This window comes from Enoplosus armatus, chromosome 4, assembly GCF_043641665.1.
Source record: "Enoplosus armatus isolate fEnoArm2 chromosome 4, fEnoArm2.hap1, whole genome shotgun sequence".
NCBI classification, from domain to species: Eukaryota; Metazoa; Chordata; class Actinopteri; order Centrarchiformes; family Enoplosidae; genus Enoplosus; species Enoplosus armatus.
Window position 1 is genome coordinate 2,719,104 of NC_092183.1, and position 18,056 is coordinate 2,737,159.

General features: G+C 41.7%; 1 protein-coding gene across 1 annotated transcript in view; it reads right to left on the reverse strand.

Annotated features, from left to right (window-relative positions):
• The window catches only part of LOC139284383 (protein unc-13 homolog B-like), a 100,375-nt gene that overhangs the window by 68,432 nt on the left and 13,887 nt on the right, over positions 1 to 18,056 (reverse strand). The window contains exons 3-4 of the mRNA XM_070904637.1: positions 11,978 to 12,259; positions 11,592 to 11,679 (exon numbers count right to left, since the gene is read on the reverse strand). Coding sequence (XP_070760738.1) covers positions 11,592 to 11,679; positions 11,978 to 12,259 — 370 coding nt within the window. The remainder of the gene's footprint in view (positions 1 to 11,591; positions 11,680 to 11,977; positions 12,260 to 18,056) is intronic.

Genomic DNA, 18,056 nt, shown 5'->3' on the forward strand with positions numbered 1-18,056 from the left:
TTGTAGGGGCTATGGAGACAGGGAGTCCACCAGACACAGCTTTACCTCAGTGTAATGAGTTTTCAAGTCCAAAATAAACCAATTATCTACACTGCTAATTTGGTGGGTGAACACCAAAATAATATACAGAAAGATACAGAAAGAAAACAACAACATAACAAACTCTTCCAACATAAACGAAGGCAGCCTGCCTGAATGTTTTTGTCAACTTCCTAAAAAGTTTAAAAAAAAAAAAAAAAAAAGGAAAAAAGTGTTGCTGTTTACAGCGTCAGTGTTTACTTTATTGATCGGTTGACTTACTGGCTGATTAACATGCAATCTGTCGCTCCCTGGTGCACATGGACCAAATATCCAAATGTACACAAACAGTACTGGAGTAGTAACAAGGTCACTTCGGACAAGGCGAACACAGCACGACACACACGTTTCCCTCCTCACTTCTCGGGTGTTTCGCGAACATCATCAAGAGCAGAAATCACAGCCTCTGTATAAACAGAGTGTAGTCATCGCACCCACAAAACTGGTTGTTAGTAGGAGAGGAACCCTTTCATCCACCAGCTGCACCGCAAAATGTAACAGCCACTTTCATATACTGAACAGACAAACGGCATTTCTGAATAGGAGAGAAACTGATGGTTATCTGCTGCAGCAGCTGGCAGAGCAGACAATACTGGAATTAATTTCATCCCCTTAGAGCATTTAAAATGTGGTATATGTAATACGATTGCAGATAAAAGACTTGTCCATCTTAGTTTTAGTTTTGAGACTCAGACTCTTATCTATAATGAGATGAACACAATCCTGTTAGTGAGACTGAAGTTCCACGTTCATTTTTTGTTATTCTTTCCCCCTCTGCTGGTTGCATCTGACTGCGATCGAGCCAGCAGAGAGAAGAGACTGGATAATGGGCTGAATAATATATGACAAGGTGTATGTGTGAGCGTGTGAGGATGTGTGTTTCTTCACCCCCCCTGTGTTTAAAGCCAGGTTCTGTCACTGCGGTAAACACGGGGCTGACAGTCGGTTCAGGGGAAGCCAAACATCTGATTTAACACCGGCGCCCTGGAGGGCATAAATGAGGACCCTGCGATCCTTGTAAGACACACACACACACACACACACACACACACACACACACACACACACACACACACACACACACACACACACACACACCGCCCACAGGCCTGATTTCCATGGTGACTTTCAGCCAATGTCACGCAGCAGTCTCAGGGCTCAGATCCCTCTGAGGGGCGGTGGCGTTAGTATGCTGACCGGAGTCGTCATCACTAAAAGATACAAACCAATCCTCCCCTCCTCCCGTCTTTCTAACCATTCATCCTTTCTTCTTCTCTCAATTCCTTTTCTGTTTTTCTTTTTTCTCTCATGTCTTTTTTCTTTCTGCTCTTATTCCCTCACTCCAGCGCTCACTACTGAGTAAAACAACCAAAGCAGGGAAACTGAAAAAGAGAGAACAAATGAGCTACATGTATATTTATCTCCACAATAACCTACAAGAGTATTAGGAGTGAGAACAGGTGTTTTTAGGATTAAACATGACCTCCTCTGAGGAGATTAAAAAGTCTAAAATCAATTTGATGAAATGGTGCAGCCTTAATAAACATGGCGTCTTGGGTTTGAATATTTCACTCAGCGCAAACATCATAACGTCAATGAAGAGACAAAATGATATAAATACACATTATATCTGAATGTATTCATGTCATTCATTCAGATCGAGGAGAAGCCCTGGAGAGTAAGTGTTGCAGCACTCAGCTCCACGTTCCACCTGACGCCAGAGCCACAAGGCTGCAGGTGCATGTAACACATTAAGTGCACAGCAATTGCTTTTGAGTGAAATCTCTGCTAAGAATACAATGGAAGACAGTTCATTTTCTACCAACTACCTCACAGGAAACAAAATATGAGAGGAAAAGGTGGAAAAATCTTTATAAAGACAGATGTCATGCTGAAAGAGCTCAATATATAAGCCTGACTTCATCCAGTTAAAAAGTTTACTCCCTGTTAGTGCCCCCAAATAAAAAAACAAACAAACCTCCCCCCGCCTTATTGTTGATGTTTTGAAATTCAACACTTCACATTTCAGTGACCGCGATAACACTCTCTCCACCAATGGCAGCCTCGGTAGATCAGAATGCAGTGAAGCTGCGCGACGGGCTGGGTGTTTTGTGTTTTACGAATCACTGCAATCACAATCACAGAATATTCATGAACTGCTTAATAAACTATCTGTGTAATATGGCACAAACCCCATCTTCAGCTCGAAGCGGCAGGTTGTTTGTTTTCATATTGCAGCATTACTGGAAATGCCCTTAAATTTAGCTGAAATTGTTTGACATTTGGGGGGAAAAAAAACAGTATATCAGTCATTTTTATACATTTTGTCTTATTCTTTCCTGTGTCTTCCCTTATTTCTCCCCACTTGTCTTTCTTATGCAACTTCGTGTGAACCCCTGGACTGGCTGCTCGGAGGCGGTCCACTCCCTCCGTATCCAATTATCTCTGCATGTCCCTTCCGTTGATAATGAGTTATCGCTCTGCTCCACCCGTTTCCTCAACCCTCCTGTATTTCTTTTTCAAATTTTGTGCTGCTTTCTCTTTGTTTCCCTTGATCTCACTCGATTTCACATCTCTCTTTGTTCTTCCTGCTGCATGTAATGTGTCTAAACAATAATCTCTAATGTAAATCTGACCGAAACTGGTTTCGCTTTGAACGCGCCAACTGTACGGGAAAACAGAGATGATTTAATTGTGGAAGCTGGGAGATGGAGACAAAGAGGTGTGTGTTCGTGTGTCTACAAGGCTGCCGCCGAGCAAGGCCTTTCATGTTGTGAGTTTTAGGTTAGGTTTCTTTGCTCAGGCAAGTCATGAACTCTATAAGAACTCTAAAGATGCACCGCTCGTACAAACAAAAGGTTTTAAAAACATCAACTAAAAGCCAACATTTTAGAAATATTGAAAAAATATGGACTTGGACAGTTTTAAAAACGTAAAACGTATTAATTTCACTGTTCAATTATATTTTGTGCACACAGATTACTAGATCTATTAAATCTACTGCTACCAGATGCCTTTAATCATAATTTATTCCCTTTTTTGCTTACAGACAAAACAGGAGAAAAATATCAGAGCACAAATAAGCTGCTGACACATCAGTCCGTCTATACAAGTTAAAATATGGGAATGGTTAAACTACATTGTTTGCGATTACCTTTACCTGGAGTTTTGTATTACTTTGATCGTTTTATCAAAATAAATATAGTTATTTGTTTTTATTTGCAGCCAGAATGTGTGTGTGTGTGTGTGTGTGTTGTATTGTTGTTGGGGTGACGTGGTGGCAGGAAGGGATGAGCTGTGTACTCAACAAGTCCTAATATACATGACAGCCTCATATATCAGTGCCTGGTAACTGATTTATATCACCATTTTACGAACTGCCACCGGTGGTTTTGTTGCGGTTACAACCCTTTTTGTCAGAAAGCATATTGGGCGATTCTGCAAACTTCAGACAATTTTAAAATGATTTAAAATGATGTTTCTACAATATCTGCACATTGTAACTACACAACCCATTGGTTTTAGGGAAAGATCACGGCCTCCTACATTAAAGTCAGATGTGCTACATCGCCACATAATTACTTTCTGCTTTACATAATTACATGACATCAACTTCCTACACTGGCACGAAACGTTGGCTCCAATGTGACTGTATTTCACAGGGCTACTGGACTGCGGCTCAGATTACTTAAAGTTATGATAAAGATTAGGATCATGGTTAAAAGAAAGCACTTTGACTGTCAATAGGAAACAGAAATCAGATGCCCTGTGACATAATCATCCAGACCAAACGCCTCCCTGAGAGGTTTGTGGCTGCTGTTGTTGGTCAATAAACTGCTAAAATTACCACAGAAAAGGTTTTGTGGTACTATGTGAACGTCACGCTACTTCCAGCTTCGTTACTGAGAGTGAACTATGACAGTTGACTAGAAGTTTCGGGTAATTTGAACGACAATTCTGTCATCTTTCTCCTGAGGACAGTCGCAGTCATCAGGTGCATACTGTGTCTACACTAATGCCCTGAGCCGCATCAGACGTGGTGGCAGGAAGCTGCAGGATACAAACACATGAAGAGACGCTCGATCATCTCTTGAAATCAGCACTTTACAAAGTTAATGTCTAGAAAGGGTTCATGGGTTGGAAATCTATAAACTGCTACAAACTTTTATCCTTGTTAGTATTTCTTATTTTTGTAAAAAGAAATGTTGTCTTGAGTCTCGGGGTCTCAGGGCTGCATACCTCGCATTGTTACAGATGAACGGCGAGAGTAGATACACTTTTCATTGCGTTGGATATCAATATTTCACATAAGCACGCTGTCCACTGTGGCCAGAGTGTGAAAACAAGCCCCGTACACACAGTCCTACGTTCTGAAAACATTGATTATGTTGGGAAAACCGATGTACAACCTTGAAACTTGACTCTAATGTGAAACAACACAATATTCTCACACCTACTGTTGCTCTATTTGTAAAGTGTCATGAGATGACTTTTGTTGTGATTTGGCGCTATATAAATAAAATTGAATTGAATTGAATTGAATTACCTGTACAGTTACGTGTCAGCATTCATACTGCACAGCATCTTATAATCTGATTGTGTAATTACTGCCAAGTATAAAATGTGTTATCTGCTGTGGACTGGGAGAGTTTATCTTTAATTGTACTTGTGGAAAGTCATTGTTTTACGCAGGCACATGTTGCTGGGTGAAACACGTCTGTCTTGGCTCTGGCTGTTCAGAATGGAAAGAGGTTCATCAGATGGAAAATGACCCCAATTTATGGAGGAACTTGTAATCCTTCAATTGAAGTTAAAGCATTAAAACCGTCCACATGTGTCAGTTTAACAGCTAATCTGATTAGAAGTTCAGGCAGAGCACAGAGACTCGGCGGTGGCTCATCCAGCACACACTTCTTTTACAGGGGATGGTGGCGATTGGCCATGAAGCCTTTCAGACCTTCAGCCTCACAAGGGCTCCTTCGTGTATAAGTCATGGCAGCATTTTCACAAAACACTAAAGGGTTTTACTTTAAGACAACAATCTTAAAATTTAAATGACACTCCTTTCTCTTCTCACACACACACACACACACACATCGGGCTGCAGCCTCTCATTGCACTCTGAGAGTTGAGGGTCAGGCAAAGATTTCACCTAATGGACAGATAAATGCTTTGAAGTGCTCTGAGAGTGGTTGAAAGACAACACTGCAAACAAAGACAGGAATCAACACAGTGGAGGGGATTTGTTTTTTCAGTCTCAGACTGTTTATTCACCTGCGCCTTGTGATACTTCGCTCTTTTTGTATAAAATTGTGATACATACGTGTTTGACGTGTTTCTTTGGACGTCTTTTAGTAACAGCTGTGCCACAAGTCCAATCCAAAATGACATGAATTCAAGCCACTAGTGTTGATGAAGCAGCGCAAACTACAAACGTCCTACAAGTTGATCAAAAGAGAGATTTCAGGTGGAGAAAAACTTTAAAGAAGTATTCAATTATAAAACTAAAATATGCAGCTGCAGCAGAACACAAAACAAAGAAGAGTCCTACTTTGTCACCCTAACATGAAACTTTTTAAAAGCACAGAGACAACCTGCATTGTGTTAACATATGTTGATTCAAAAGCAGCGAACCCACACATCAAACGTGATAATAGTCTGTCTTGGATTTTTGATGCCTCCCTTCATCTTTCTTCCACCCCTTCGCTTTCTTTCCCTGCTCTCTTGTTCATGTTAATGACTCTGTCTTCAGAGGGCTTTCTGTTGCCGTGAGGAGAAGATGAGACGCTGCCCCGCTTTTCGGGTCATGTGTAATATCCCTTAGTTGCCGCCTCTATCTCAGTTCATGCTTAAATCGCTCCAGTTCTGTCACGCATGTCCAAAACTAAAACCCTTTTTTTCAGACAAATGTGCATTTTTGTGGGGACATGAAAGTGCAGGGTAAATCAAACAGACACATTCTCGCTTATATCTCCTCTTCTCTGGTCATTTTAATGAGCGGTTCTGTCTATGTATCCTGAACTTATACTGCATTCTATGGCTTACTGCAAACCTCCGTCAGAATCTTGAACTTATATAATCAGAGAGGATGTTCACGTTTTGGGAAAACTTTGATATTCGACTTACTGGAAAAGTGCGAACAGACATCATACCTGTGTGGTGTGTTTTCCCCCTTGGTACGATTCATTTGGGCAGATCTGAACAAATTCAGATCCAAATTTGTACAAACAAATTCTGGTGGGCAGTTGAGCGAAATCAACTGTTGCTAGCAGCTAGCCGGAGAATACAATCGAGGTCTGATGTGGACTTCTTGCTCCTGTCCCAGACCCATCTAACCAATCAGTGAATGTTCTCACGTGGTTTCTAGTGATGCATTTTGGTTCACTTGATATTTTTCTGTGTAAAAAGAAACTGAACCGGAAGAGAAAATTCATTTACCAACTCATCCGCTGATTCAGACGTATTAAGTTAGTATTAAAAACGGATTCTACTGCAGATGATAAAAGCTCCAGAGCGAAAGAAAGGTTGAAATTACGAACGGCAAATGAAAACAAAAATAGAAGCCAGACATGATTTCAATGTTCCTTTACTGAGAACCGGAGGTGAGAATTTGTCCGTCTTCTAGTCTTCTGACCGTGTTTTGTTTCGTTCTAGATTCTTTTAAGTATCACACAGATAACAGCACATTATCGGGGCGGTACAGATCATGTCGGATAATGAAAATCTAGCCTCTCCAGGATCTATGTTCACTGTCGACAATTTTGAAACCCGCTATGTATGTCGACTGCTGTTTCTTTATGTAGCCCACACCCGTATGTAGCTCTATCTCATGTTGGTGTTCAGGGCTAATGATGACACCAATCTTGTCTGCCATGGATTGGCTAAAAACTGCTTTTTATTTATCAATCTGCAACTTCATTAAATCCAACTCAAACGGTACACTAGAAGTCTGAAATGTCTAATTACAGCCTCTAGCAGAGAGATCTGTCGTTGCCACACCGAAGCGAGTTCCTAGTCAGCTTTGGTTTTTTTTAAGCAGCTGTCAGCTGAAATTACGAAACTTCTTTTTAATTGTTTTTTTTTTGGAACATAACACTCTTTTGTTCTTATTTTTATTTGTGTTTTTTGTGTCTCAGCGTGCCTCGGCTTCAGAGAGTGGATTGAGGCATTGGGGCATTTTAAATAGAGGAACCCAATTACAAGTTTGTTGTTTTCGTTGACCACTTACAGTAATGAGGACAGAACTGAGCCAGAAGCGACTGGCAGGTAGAATAGCAGTTGTACTATCAACAGTAGTTGTTTAGAGCAGCATCCACTGATGCTATGTGCTACGTAACAAAAACATGTATGTCCCAAAAAATACTCTAACATGTAAAACTGCAACATCTGTAAAAGTTGATGATTTGTCATAATGACCAGGTCATTTCGAGATCATCAACAAAATCCGAAAATCAGATTCTTTCTATCTCTTTGCAAGACGTTGCCTTCAGACATGGATAAACAACAATCAACAGATCATAAAAGCAGCAGAATAACCAGTGACAGCTATCACATTTAGTACAATAGGACTAGAGAGTTGGTACCAGCATGTTATATGACAGGGACTACACTGTGTACTATTTCTGTCCAAGCACACACACCTACCACCAGCTGCAGCGATGGAACCCAAATCATAAACAAATGTGAGGTCGTGTTCCCATAGAAATGTGACATCGTTGCCATGGTGTAATACTCACTACAGAGACTATTTTTGTCCTCAAGGAGATAACTGCTGACCACTGGCAAACCTGGATCTATCCTCAGCCTTTCAGACTTCAGTAACACTGCCACTTATGGCAATTCATTTTTCTGTATGTAATTTTAAAACAACGCTAGCAACCTTACACAAAGCTTGTAATGACACGTGAAGGAAAGGCACGCTCATTATTTCTCATGCTGGACGTTCATATTAGATCATAAGCAAAGAAATACAGACATCATTCATTGTAGAACTACATGCATGCAAAATAAATTTAAGGCCATATGTAAGAGGAACTCTTCCAACAGTGAATTAAAAAGTATTGTCTGCAATAGTGCTGAATAAAGATTGGCGACTGTGACACTGACCAGGATAAGTGATTCCGAGACAGACGGACGGATGGACGGATGCCATTAAGGGTAGTAAGAGACACTGTATAGTAAAAATGCAACATAACAAGAATTTCAAAGGTCAGAGTGAGTGGCCTGATGATTTTACATGTAACTACTACTACAAACTGTCTAATACGGCGAGTTTGGTCTGTGTCTTGATGTGTGTTTAAGTCAGGTTTATTGCATATAAGTGTGAAAATTGATAAATCACATTTTAGGCTTTAGGAACCTGATCACTCTCTACTTACAGTGAATGAGAAGTTTCACAATATAGTATCTTAACATACAAAACACAATGACAGGAATGTCCTTTTCCTGCATGCTGCTCAAAAAATGATGATGTTTCTCTGGAACAAACTCTGTTAGATCGTGTTTTGTATGGACCGATATGCACAAAAGCAACGTTCATCTTACTGAATACACCTAAAATACCCTCTATGGTAATTGTAAAGGTAAAACAATGAGTGGTGTGGGAGGTAACTCTCTCTAAATTGTCTTTCATAATGAAGCACTGGTTTGGTGATTTGAAGGTCAAAAATGTGAAAACTGGTTAAATGTGGTAGAAAAGTACAAGTTTTTCAGGTGTCTAAATTACACGTCATCGCTTCGACAGCATTTCAATGACCACATTTCAAATTAGGACGTGCTTCACAATGAAATACAGCTATTTAAATGTTTTTGAAGCAACAGTTAAATCCGTTGGTGTTAAAGTCACATCTTCTCTCTGATGGCTGATCATTACTGCTCTCCCTTATCAAACAGAACCAGGGCCTTGACCTAAAACATCACTTCGATAAGCTTCACCAGACTGAAAAAAGGTAGTGTACACTAACAACATGCACACACACACACACACACACGAGCAGCCTAATGAGCATCCAACAGCAGAGAGCTTGTGTAATTGGTCGTGAAAGGTGAGTGATCTGCTGTGCCTTCCTCTCTGGGTCTTGAACGAGATCAAAGGTGGCATTTAAAGAAATTATATTTGATATGCAGCTCAGGACTGGATGAACTAATTATTCCCTCAGATCTGTGCTGAAGTGGCCGGCAGCAGCGGCAGAGGAGGCGTCCTCACCTGTACGGAGGTGGTGGTCTCTTTGTTCTGTTGGTATCGACCAACCCCACTAAGAAGCAATAATTACATTTTAAAAAATCATATTCATTCATATTCCTTGTCCCTTCTGCTCGACTGCAGTTAAGCTGATTTGAATTAATTGTTGCTGAACTTGAAGAAATTAAATTGAAGAGAAAACAATGTTTGGCACTGCAATTGAGCACTCTTCCCTCAAGAATGGAGGACATTTAAGTTAGCTCAACAAAAAGATCAGTGGCAAAATTAATTGTATAAAAGTTAAGGGATTTCTTGCCGTTAACTCTGTTGATACTTTAAACTTGCTGCAGTCTTAGCAAGTTAGTTTGGGAACTGGAAGCAAAGATGCAAGACATTGGACATACTGATAGGGTGATGTCCTCCCATTGTAAGATCACCTTAGACTTAAGAGGCTCTTGTGAAACCAGGCCCAAGTCTTTGGTCTTGCGTCTTCATCTATTGTTCATGATAGAAAAGTGGTCAGTCTGCAATAATAAATTAATTTCAGCTGCTACCTTTTGCATATTTTATAGTCCAACATGAGACCACCATAAAATACATCTTATATTAAACCAAAAAGCTGCTTTTCTGCCATGTAAAACAGCTATTTGACTTTTTAACCCCTAAAAAAGAGCAAACAATTCTTAGTAAATATACCCCTCTCGCAACTGCACTTCTTCTGGCACTAAAGTAGTTACTGTTGCTTCTAACCCAGTCAAACAGGTACCGCAATAGCTCCTTCTTCACTCGTCTGTGTTCTTGACCCATCACCTTGAAAACGTCTGATTCTGACTGATAACAGAGCAGCCACTTGTCTGAGGTGTCCTGATATTTGCCTCTTGAAAAGGATTGTTTGAAAAGAGGGGTGGAATTCATGACAGGCAGCCCACCAGGTTTATTGTTTAAGCAAACAGAGAGTCGTGTTTGGGAGCTGAGTCATAAATAATTTAACACTTTATTGGTCCCTTTCTCTCAGCTCCCTTGACAGGTAGGTCAGTTTACAGGGTCAGCTACTGAGCAACAGTGATTCTGATGTCTTTCTCAAGGACACTCCAGTAGGGTGGATGCTTGTCAACACAGGGACTTGAATCCACTTGTCCCCTTAATCCCCTTATATTGGTAGCCCGACTGAACTAAGCTTGTGGCATTTGTCGTCCATGTTTACAACTACTGCCAGCCATTTCTTGAGATTTAATTCCTCTCAGTGCTTCATTTGTTTCCTTCCCTGAGAAACAGATGACTTGTTTAATAGCACATCTCAACAGATTCTAATTTTAAATAAATGCACATGAGAGTGGATTTTCAAGTGTGAAAAAAATGGTCTGGGAGTCCAAGGAAAGCAAGGAGATACGGGTCTGGGCTCAAAGTTAATCAGAGATAAATAGATAAGATCCATCACACCAAGAGGAGCCGATGGGACGGGCAGCGGGGGTAACTCTTGGTATTTGAACAGGATGTAATCAACGCCTGGCTTATAGTGGTGTGTATGAGTGTGTGTGTGTGTACTAATCACATTGTGATAACTCATCTCCCATCTGGGGACAAAACACTGGTCACCACAAACTACTTATTTTAGGGTTAACGCTTGGTTTTAGGGTTAAAGTTAGGATAACAACGAGGTTAAAATGAAGGTAAGGCTGGCACTTATGCATGTAGCCGGTAAGTCAATGTAATGTCCTCAAGAAACAAGTTTGTGAGTGTGCCCAGATGTGTGTATGCAAGGTTTTATCTCCTGGTTTCCTTTCATGTCCTTGGGATGAAATTTACTTACTTAATACTTACACAGAGCCCCAACACCACAGTAAACTGTAAACCACCCCCAGGTGGTTGGTACTATAATCTGAGGGAACGTTTTAACTCAAAGTGCCATATCTAGGAACTAAAAATTTTCTGCAACAGCAGAGTGATAGCCGGATCTGAAGAAATCCATGCTGAAAAGGGGTTTTCCAGATCAAAGTGGAAATACTTAAGGAGCACAAAATTGTTGCAAATTGCTGTGGCATGACTGGAAACTCAACCAACCCATAGGGGAAAAGAGGTACAGAAAGTCATCACTGCATGAGAGTGGGAAGAGAGAGAGAGAGGCAGCAATGTTCATGTGCCTATAAATCTATGTGTGTGATTCGATTTGATTTCCTTGCGTGCTTAAGGACTGGACTTCCACGATGGATAAATACAGTGTAGTATACAAGCTATACAGGTATATGAGTGATGAATATATGAGTGTGTGTAAGAAAAAGAAACAGACAAAGAGAGAGTAGTTGGGGTGGACAGAGAAAGTGAGTCTTTCTACCTCGAGGAGCTGCACTCTGACTTTGTTGTATGCTTTCAGCCAGCGAACTTTGGATGGAGAGCAGGGTGGAGGGCCATCCTCGAAGAAACTGAGAAAGATTCAAAGGCAGACGTGAGTCAATATCAAAAATTAAATCAACCCCCTGAATCTTACAGTCAAAGAATAGGTTCACATTTTTTCACGTCTGTCTTAAAAGCAACACTCATCTAACACCACATGGCTTAGTAGGAGTTGCTAGTGCACCAACAAGTACGTAATACCTCACTGTCTTCCCTCCAGATAACTCTGTTATTGGAACACTAAACCAAGCTGACACAGCTCCATTCTTAAAATTATTTTACTTAATCACTACTTAATCATGCAAACATAGTACATTTTTTACGTACCAGATTTTAGTCTGAGTCCTGTTATCATGGTTGTCCAAGATTGGTTTGGGAAGGATGACAGAAGAGTCCTTCAAATCTTTGTTGGAACCAGGCTCTGGTAGTGGATGCAGTTCTTTCTCAACCTCTTCCTCTTCCTCTTCTTCTTCGTCCCAGGTAGACGGCTGACTGTTCAGAGGGGGACGAGTACCGCTGGTATCTCTGCGTTCCTCAGGCTCAGAGCTGAGCTGGGAGCTGGCTGGGCTGAGGTTGCCTGATGAATCAAAGCGACTGCTGTCCGGTGGACTGTAGGAGAAAGAGATTGTTATTCAGAATATGGTGGTGATTTGAGAAAGCAACATGTAATTAAAGGACTACTGTAGAATCGAAAAGTTTTATTCCAAAATTCAGTATTCAGGAAATAATCACTTTCAGATTTATGAGTTTTTCCAAAACGTAGATATTTGGAAAATTATTATAGAAGAAAATGCACATTTCTTTACTTTGATTAAAGAAAGGAGATTCAACTTTGAATGACAGACATTGATTTTGGAATGAAACAATTCAAAGAATTTACTGTGGGGTAAAAGAAGCTCATTATCATCAGATCCGGGGAAGAAGGTGACACAAAACAAGGACAACTAACAGGGTTCAGTCGGGTAAGCTGAATGAATGAAGCTCAATGCAGATTTCTCTAACAATCATGTCAAGAGAGGGCTGCTATCAGCAGTGGGAGGTCCTCAGCCTTCTCAAAGATGTGGAGGTCGTACTGCAAGTTTAAGGCGGTAACAGCATGTTGAAAATGAGACCAGCTATTACATTTTTTCACAGCTTTGAGGCTCCGTCTAAAAGCCTAGAATAAAGTCACCTATTTTTACTACAGCACATTTACAGGATCTACTAATGTACGTACCATACAATGACAAATGCCCATTATTCATAATTATTTAACCTTTTAATAGGATTGAAACTAAAAGGTTAAAAACTATGTTAGAGCAATGGGGATACAGTGGCTAAGTGGCTGACTGAAGGAGAGTACTGTGTGGCTGCTGAATGATTGAGACTACTAACAAGGAAAGTGGCTCTGGTCTTTAACTGGCATGATTTACTTTGCCTTGGGTGTAGGCCAAATTACTTCTCACTGTTCCTTTTATTCCAGTGTCCAGCCTACCTCCATGGTGTACACTGCCATACCATCATAAATCTATCAGAGTTTGATTCATATAAACAAATTGGCTGAGGCTTGGAGAATAATTCAGAGAACTGCAGGGGACAGAGAAAGGAGGGGCTTTATACATGCCTTGCAAGTGAAAAGCTAATAAATAAAGACCATCGGTTTCTCCATTCAATGCACTTCCATCACTGTCAGGAAAGCTATTACTGAGATGCTGTAATTACAAAATAGCTCCAGTGCATTTACACATAATGGTGAGCACCTCTCAAGCAGATGTGATAATTTCCTTTCCTATGGCTTTGACGATTAACTTATAATGTCAGATATTCACAATCTGTTTTTGTATTCATGGTTATGAGATGGATATGCAGTATACTATAAACAAGAAATTAAGTTGGTTGAACTAAATCTGAAAATGTCTAATTCTAAAAAAGCTTAGGATTTGTTGTGGGATGGGCAAGGGTATAAAAAGGTGAATATAGAGATACAAATGTGGTCCAAAATCTAAATGGGAAAAGAAGAGCAGGAAAAGGGGCTATACATTTGTCTACATCAGCATGATAAATGAACAATGCCATTTATCATACAAATTGTACTAGCCTTCTTGCTGTTTCCTTTGTCAACGAGTCCTTTGGTTGCTCTGTGTCCAAATCTGCATGCACGGTGTCCGGTGTGTCAACTGACCTCCTATCTACCTCACATGGGGTGATCTTTAACTGGGGCTTATCCACACCTTCTGCTAGGGAAACTGAGAGGGAGGGGAGGCCCGACTGAGGTGACTGTGCTAAAGTATCACAGCTTCCTGTTTTTGAAGTTTCTGTTGGTCCTTCCGTATCACTGGCATCTGCACTTTCAGTTTCTCCAGAACCTGGGGAAAGTTTCTCAGACTCTGGCTCACAAACTGTGTCTGTAGGTTTTGAACTTTGAGACTGAGGCTGAGCCGTGACCACAGGAGGGGTGGACTCAACTTTGAGAGGGTCAGGGTTCCCAAACATTGAGCCAAGTTTCACACCAAACACAGATGAAACAGTTGATGGTTCTTCCTTTCCAGGTGGCTTTTCATCCTGAAAAATACCAGCTGAAAGGTTTTTAAAACCCGAAAAGAGACCACTATCTGTCTGTTGTGGCTGTGGTGTCTTCGAACCAGCGGCTGGAGATGGAGTGGTGGAGAAAAGGGATCCAATAGACGATGTGCCTTCAGCAGCTGCAGACATAAAGCCAAATTTAGGGGCAGTCAGACCTGGTATGTCAAACATCCCCTTGGTTTCAGGAGTTGGGGGTGGTGCAGCTTTGTCAGACACTGCAGAACCTGGCCCTTCTGAATGATCAGCATTCTCATCATCTCCTGTTTCTTTCTCAGGGAAAGCAGTTTTCATGGTGGATTCAGACAGAGAACTTTCTTCTGCCTCTGTTTTGTCTGCTCGTTCTGCCTCCTCCACTAATCCTTTTTCAGGAATCTCAGAGTCCTCAGTGCTTTTAACATGTCCATCTCCAGATAAAGATGTCTTCTCTGTGTCTGTCTTTTCAGTACTCTCAGTTACCATTGCACACTCTGTCCCAGACTGTTGATGTTCCTCAGATTTTGTTGTTTCAGAACCTTTGAATATTCCAAATATATCACTGGTAAGGGATTCTGTAGCAATGCTACTTGGAAGTCCAAAAAATGAGCTTTTCTGTTGTTGTTGTTGTTGTTGGTGTTGTGGCTGACGAGGAGCAGGTGATGATCCAAAAAGAGAACCAGGTGAACTTGAAAAAAATCCACCAACAGTTGGTGATTTACTTGGGGTATTTGGGGTAGAAAACATAGACATAAAGCCAGAAAATGGGGCTGGTTCAGGGGGCTTCTGTGGTCCTGGTTGTCTTGGTCCAGCCATTCTTGGTCCTGCCATTCTTGGGCCCCCCATCCGTGGCCCTCCCATCCTTGGTGCTCCCATTCTTTGTCCTGCTGGGCCAGGTGGCCTGGCCAGGCCGGGCCTGGGCTGTTGCTGTGGTGGAGGACTAGCAGGTCCCAATGACGGACCTTTCACAGGCCCCACAGCTTGTGTTGTCATGATTTCTGGTGAGCTGGTACCAACAGTTTTTTCTTCATCTGATGATGAGACCACTGCAACAGAATTATTGCTTTCAAAAGGTTTCTCTAATCCATCTGCAGGTTCTTTACTAGCTTCTCCAAGCTCTAATTTAGCCTCAATTGGTTCCCTTGCAGACTCATCAGATGTGGCTTTCAATTCTTCGGTAGATTTTTCTGATTCTGAAACTGCTGCCTCTGTTGTAACTGCACCCACCACAGATTCTGCGATAGGTTTCTCTGTAACAGCTATCACTGAATTGGCTGCAGTTGCCTCTTCAGTAGATTTTTTGACATCCGCAATAGTGGCTTGTTCATCACCAACAACTTTCAAAGGTTCTTTAGTTAACTTTTCCACTTCTGTGACTGCACCAGCATCTTCCGAAGGCCCCTCAGTTGACTTTTCCATATCTGCAACTGCAGTTTGCTCTTCATCAGCAACTTTCAGAGGTTCCTCAGTTTGTTTGTCTACCTCTGGAGTTATTATCTCTCCTTCAACAACAGCTTCCACATGTTCTACTCCAACCATATCTGATCTTGTGTTTTTGTCAATATAATCCATAACACTTGGTTGTATCTGCGTGACGTCAGTTTTTTCTGATGGGCTTTTGATGGCAGCTATGTCAGTTTCATCACTTGTGCACTTAATTTCAAAAGTATCTGTTTCTGATTCAGCAATTTCTCTCTTGGCATCCAGTGTATCTTTCATTTCTATATGTTCTTTTTGGATGTCTGACTGTTCCTCACTTACTAGTTTTACAGCTTGTTGATCCAGTAGTGTCTCTTTCTCAAGTAGATCACTGGTCACATTTGTTGTGTCTGTGATAGAAGCTTCAACAACAACTGAGGCATTTTCATTGTGAGAAAGGTGTTGCATTGTGGCTATTTTGTCCACCACCAGATGTGATTCTGTTAGGGGAACAGAATTTTCAGTGGTATCTTTATTGATGTCCAAGGTTGAATCTTGGCCATCTTGGCATGTTTGCTCTACTTGGAGTTCCAACTTATCTGATGGTGTAGAAAGAGGCCCAGAGGGTACAATTTCCATGGCCTCAACAAGGCAATCATTTGCTTCATTTGAAAGATCTTTTGAGTCTGGGGGTTTCACTTCTGAGGCAATCTCCTCCTTCACAGGAACAATTATTTCGGGCTCTGTCTTGGTTTCCTCCATGAAAGACATTCCAAACAGGCCAAACCCAGTTTTAGATTTGTTACCATCAGAACTTCCACCAAGTGAAAACACAGAGGAAACTTTGAAAACACCCTCTGATTCAGGTGGTTTAGAAGCTGCCTCTGATGCTTGCTGGTTTTGTCCACCAAACATAGAGAACAGTCCTTTTCCTGAGGGCTCTGAACCTCTGGGTCCTGGCGGTGTAACCGCTGGTCCTGGTGGGGTTATTCTAGGTCCAGTTTGGGGCTGGGCACTAAGACCTCCAAACTTGGAAAACAAACCTGCACCAGGGGCTTCTTTAGTTGTAGTAGAACCTGGGAGAATGCCACCAAATATAGAAGATCCAGTGGAAGGACCTCTCGGTGTAGCACTACCCCCAGGATGACCTCTGGGGCTGGGTGGCTGCTGAGGCGCAGATGTACCAAACATGGAAAACAGGCCTTTGCCTGGAGGTTCTTTGGGAGGAGGACCTCTAGGTCGCACACTTCCACCAGTTGGACCTCTTGGGCCAGATGGTGGCTGACTACTGGATCCACCAAACATAGAGAATAAGCCTTTTCCCTGGGTCTCTTGTGGGGTAGACAGTGGTGGTGGTGGGTCTTTGGATCCAGATGGACATGGGGCATTTGACCCCCCAAACATTGAGAGTAACCCTGTGCCAGGAGTGTCTTTATTGGATGAGTCAGGAAGAATGCCACCAAGTATGGATAATGCAGTTTGAGAGGATGTCTGCTGTGGGGTTGCAGTGGAGCCACTAAACATAGAAAATAAGCCTTTTCCTGGTTGCTCATCAGGCTGTTCAGCCTCAGGCTGATCAACTTTGACAGCTAAACTATCCTCCTTGGAGGATGTGATGTCCTCTGTGGGAGGTTTGGGTTCAGAACTGGGTTCAGGGGCAGATAAGGTGGCATTCTTTTCAGTTTTGTCATGAAGCTGTTGGGCTCCTTCAGGTGATTTTACGTCTGTGGCTGAGGGTACATCTTTCAGTGACATCTTATCAAGAGACTGAACTTCTTCAAACAATACAACATTTAAAGTTGTGCTTTTATCCTTGTGGGCTAACTCTTCCAGAGTTTCAGTACCTTCTGGTGGTGCTGCCACTATAGTTGAGTTTTCAGACTGGCAGGTCTCAGTGACCTCACTGAGAGGCTTAACTACTTCAAGTGGTGTTATGTCTGGAGCTGTTGATTTTCTGTCCTTGGAAGACAGCTCAGGTGGTGGCTCACAAGCCTCAGTGATCTCTGCTTTTACCTCAGCTTCTGAGAGATTAGCTTCTATGGTTGAGCTAATCTTGGTCGAGATGTACTGTGAGTCATGTTCATCTGCATGTGTACGATCTGCTGCAGTCAGTGTAAGTGACATCTCTGGTGAGTAGGTCTTGACCTGTTCTGATTCAATCAATGACTCTGTGCTACTGATTTCAGTAGCCCTGGTATCCTCAGATATATCAGACTGTGCAACAATATCAGCAGGTAAAGAATCCTTACAGTCTGGTAGTGTTACTGCAATGGGACTGGTATTTTCAGGAGCACTGACTTCTGGCAGTTCAGGTTTGCTACATTCAATGAACTCATGTTCAATTATCTCTTCTTCTGGTGAACTTGCTGCTGAGACAAAAATATGGGGTAGTCTAACATAAGGTTTTGGCTCACCTGGGTCAATTTCTGTATCAACAGGAGGTACTTTTGAG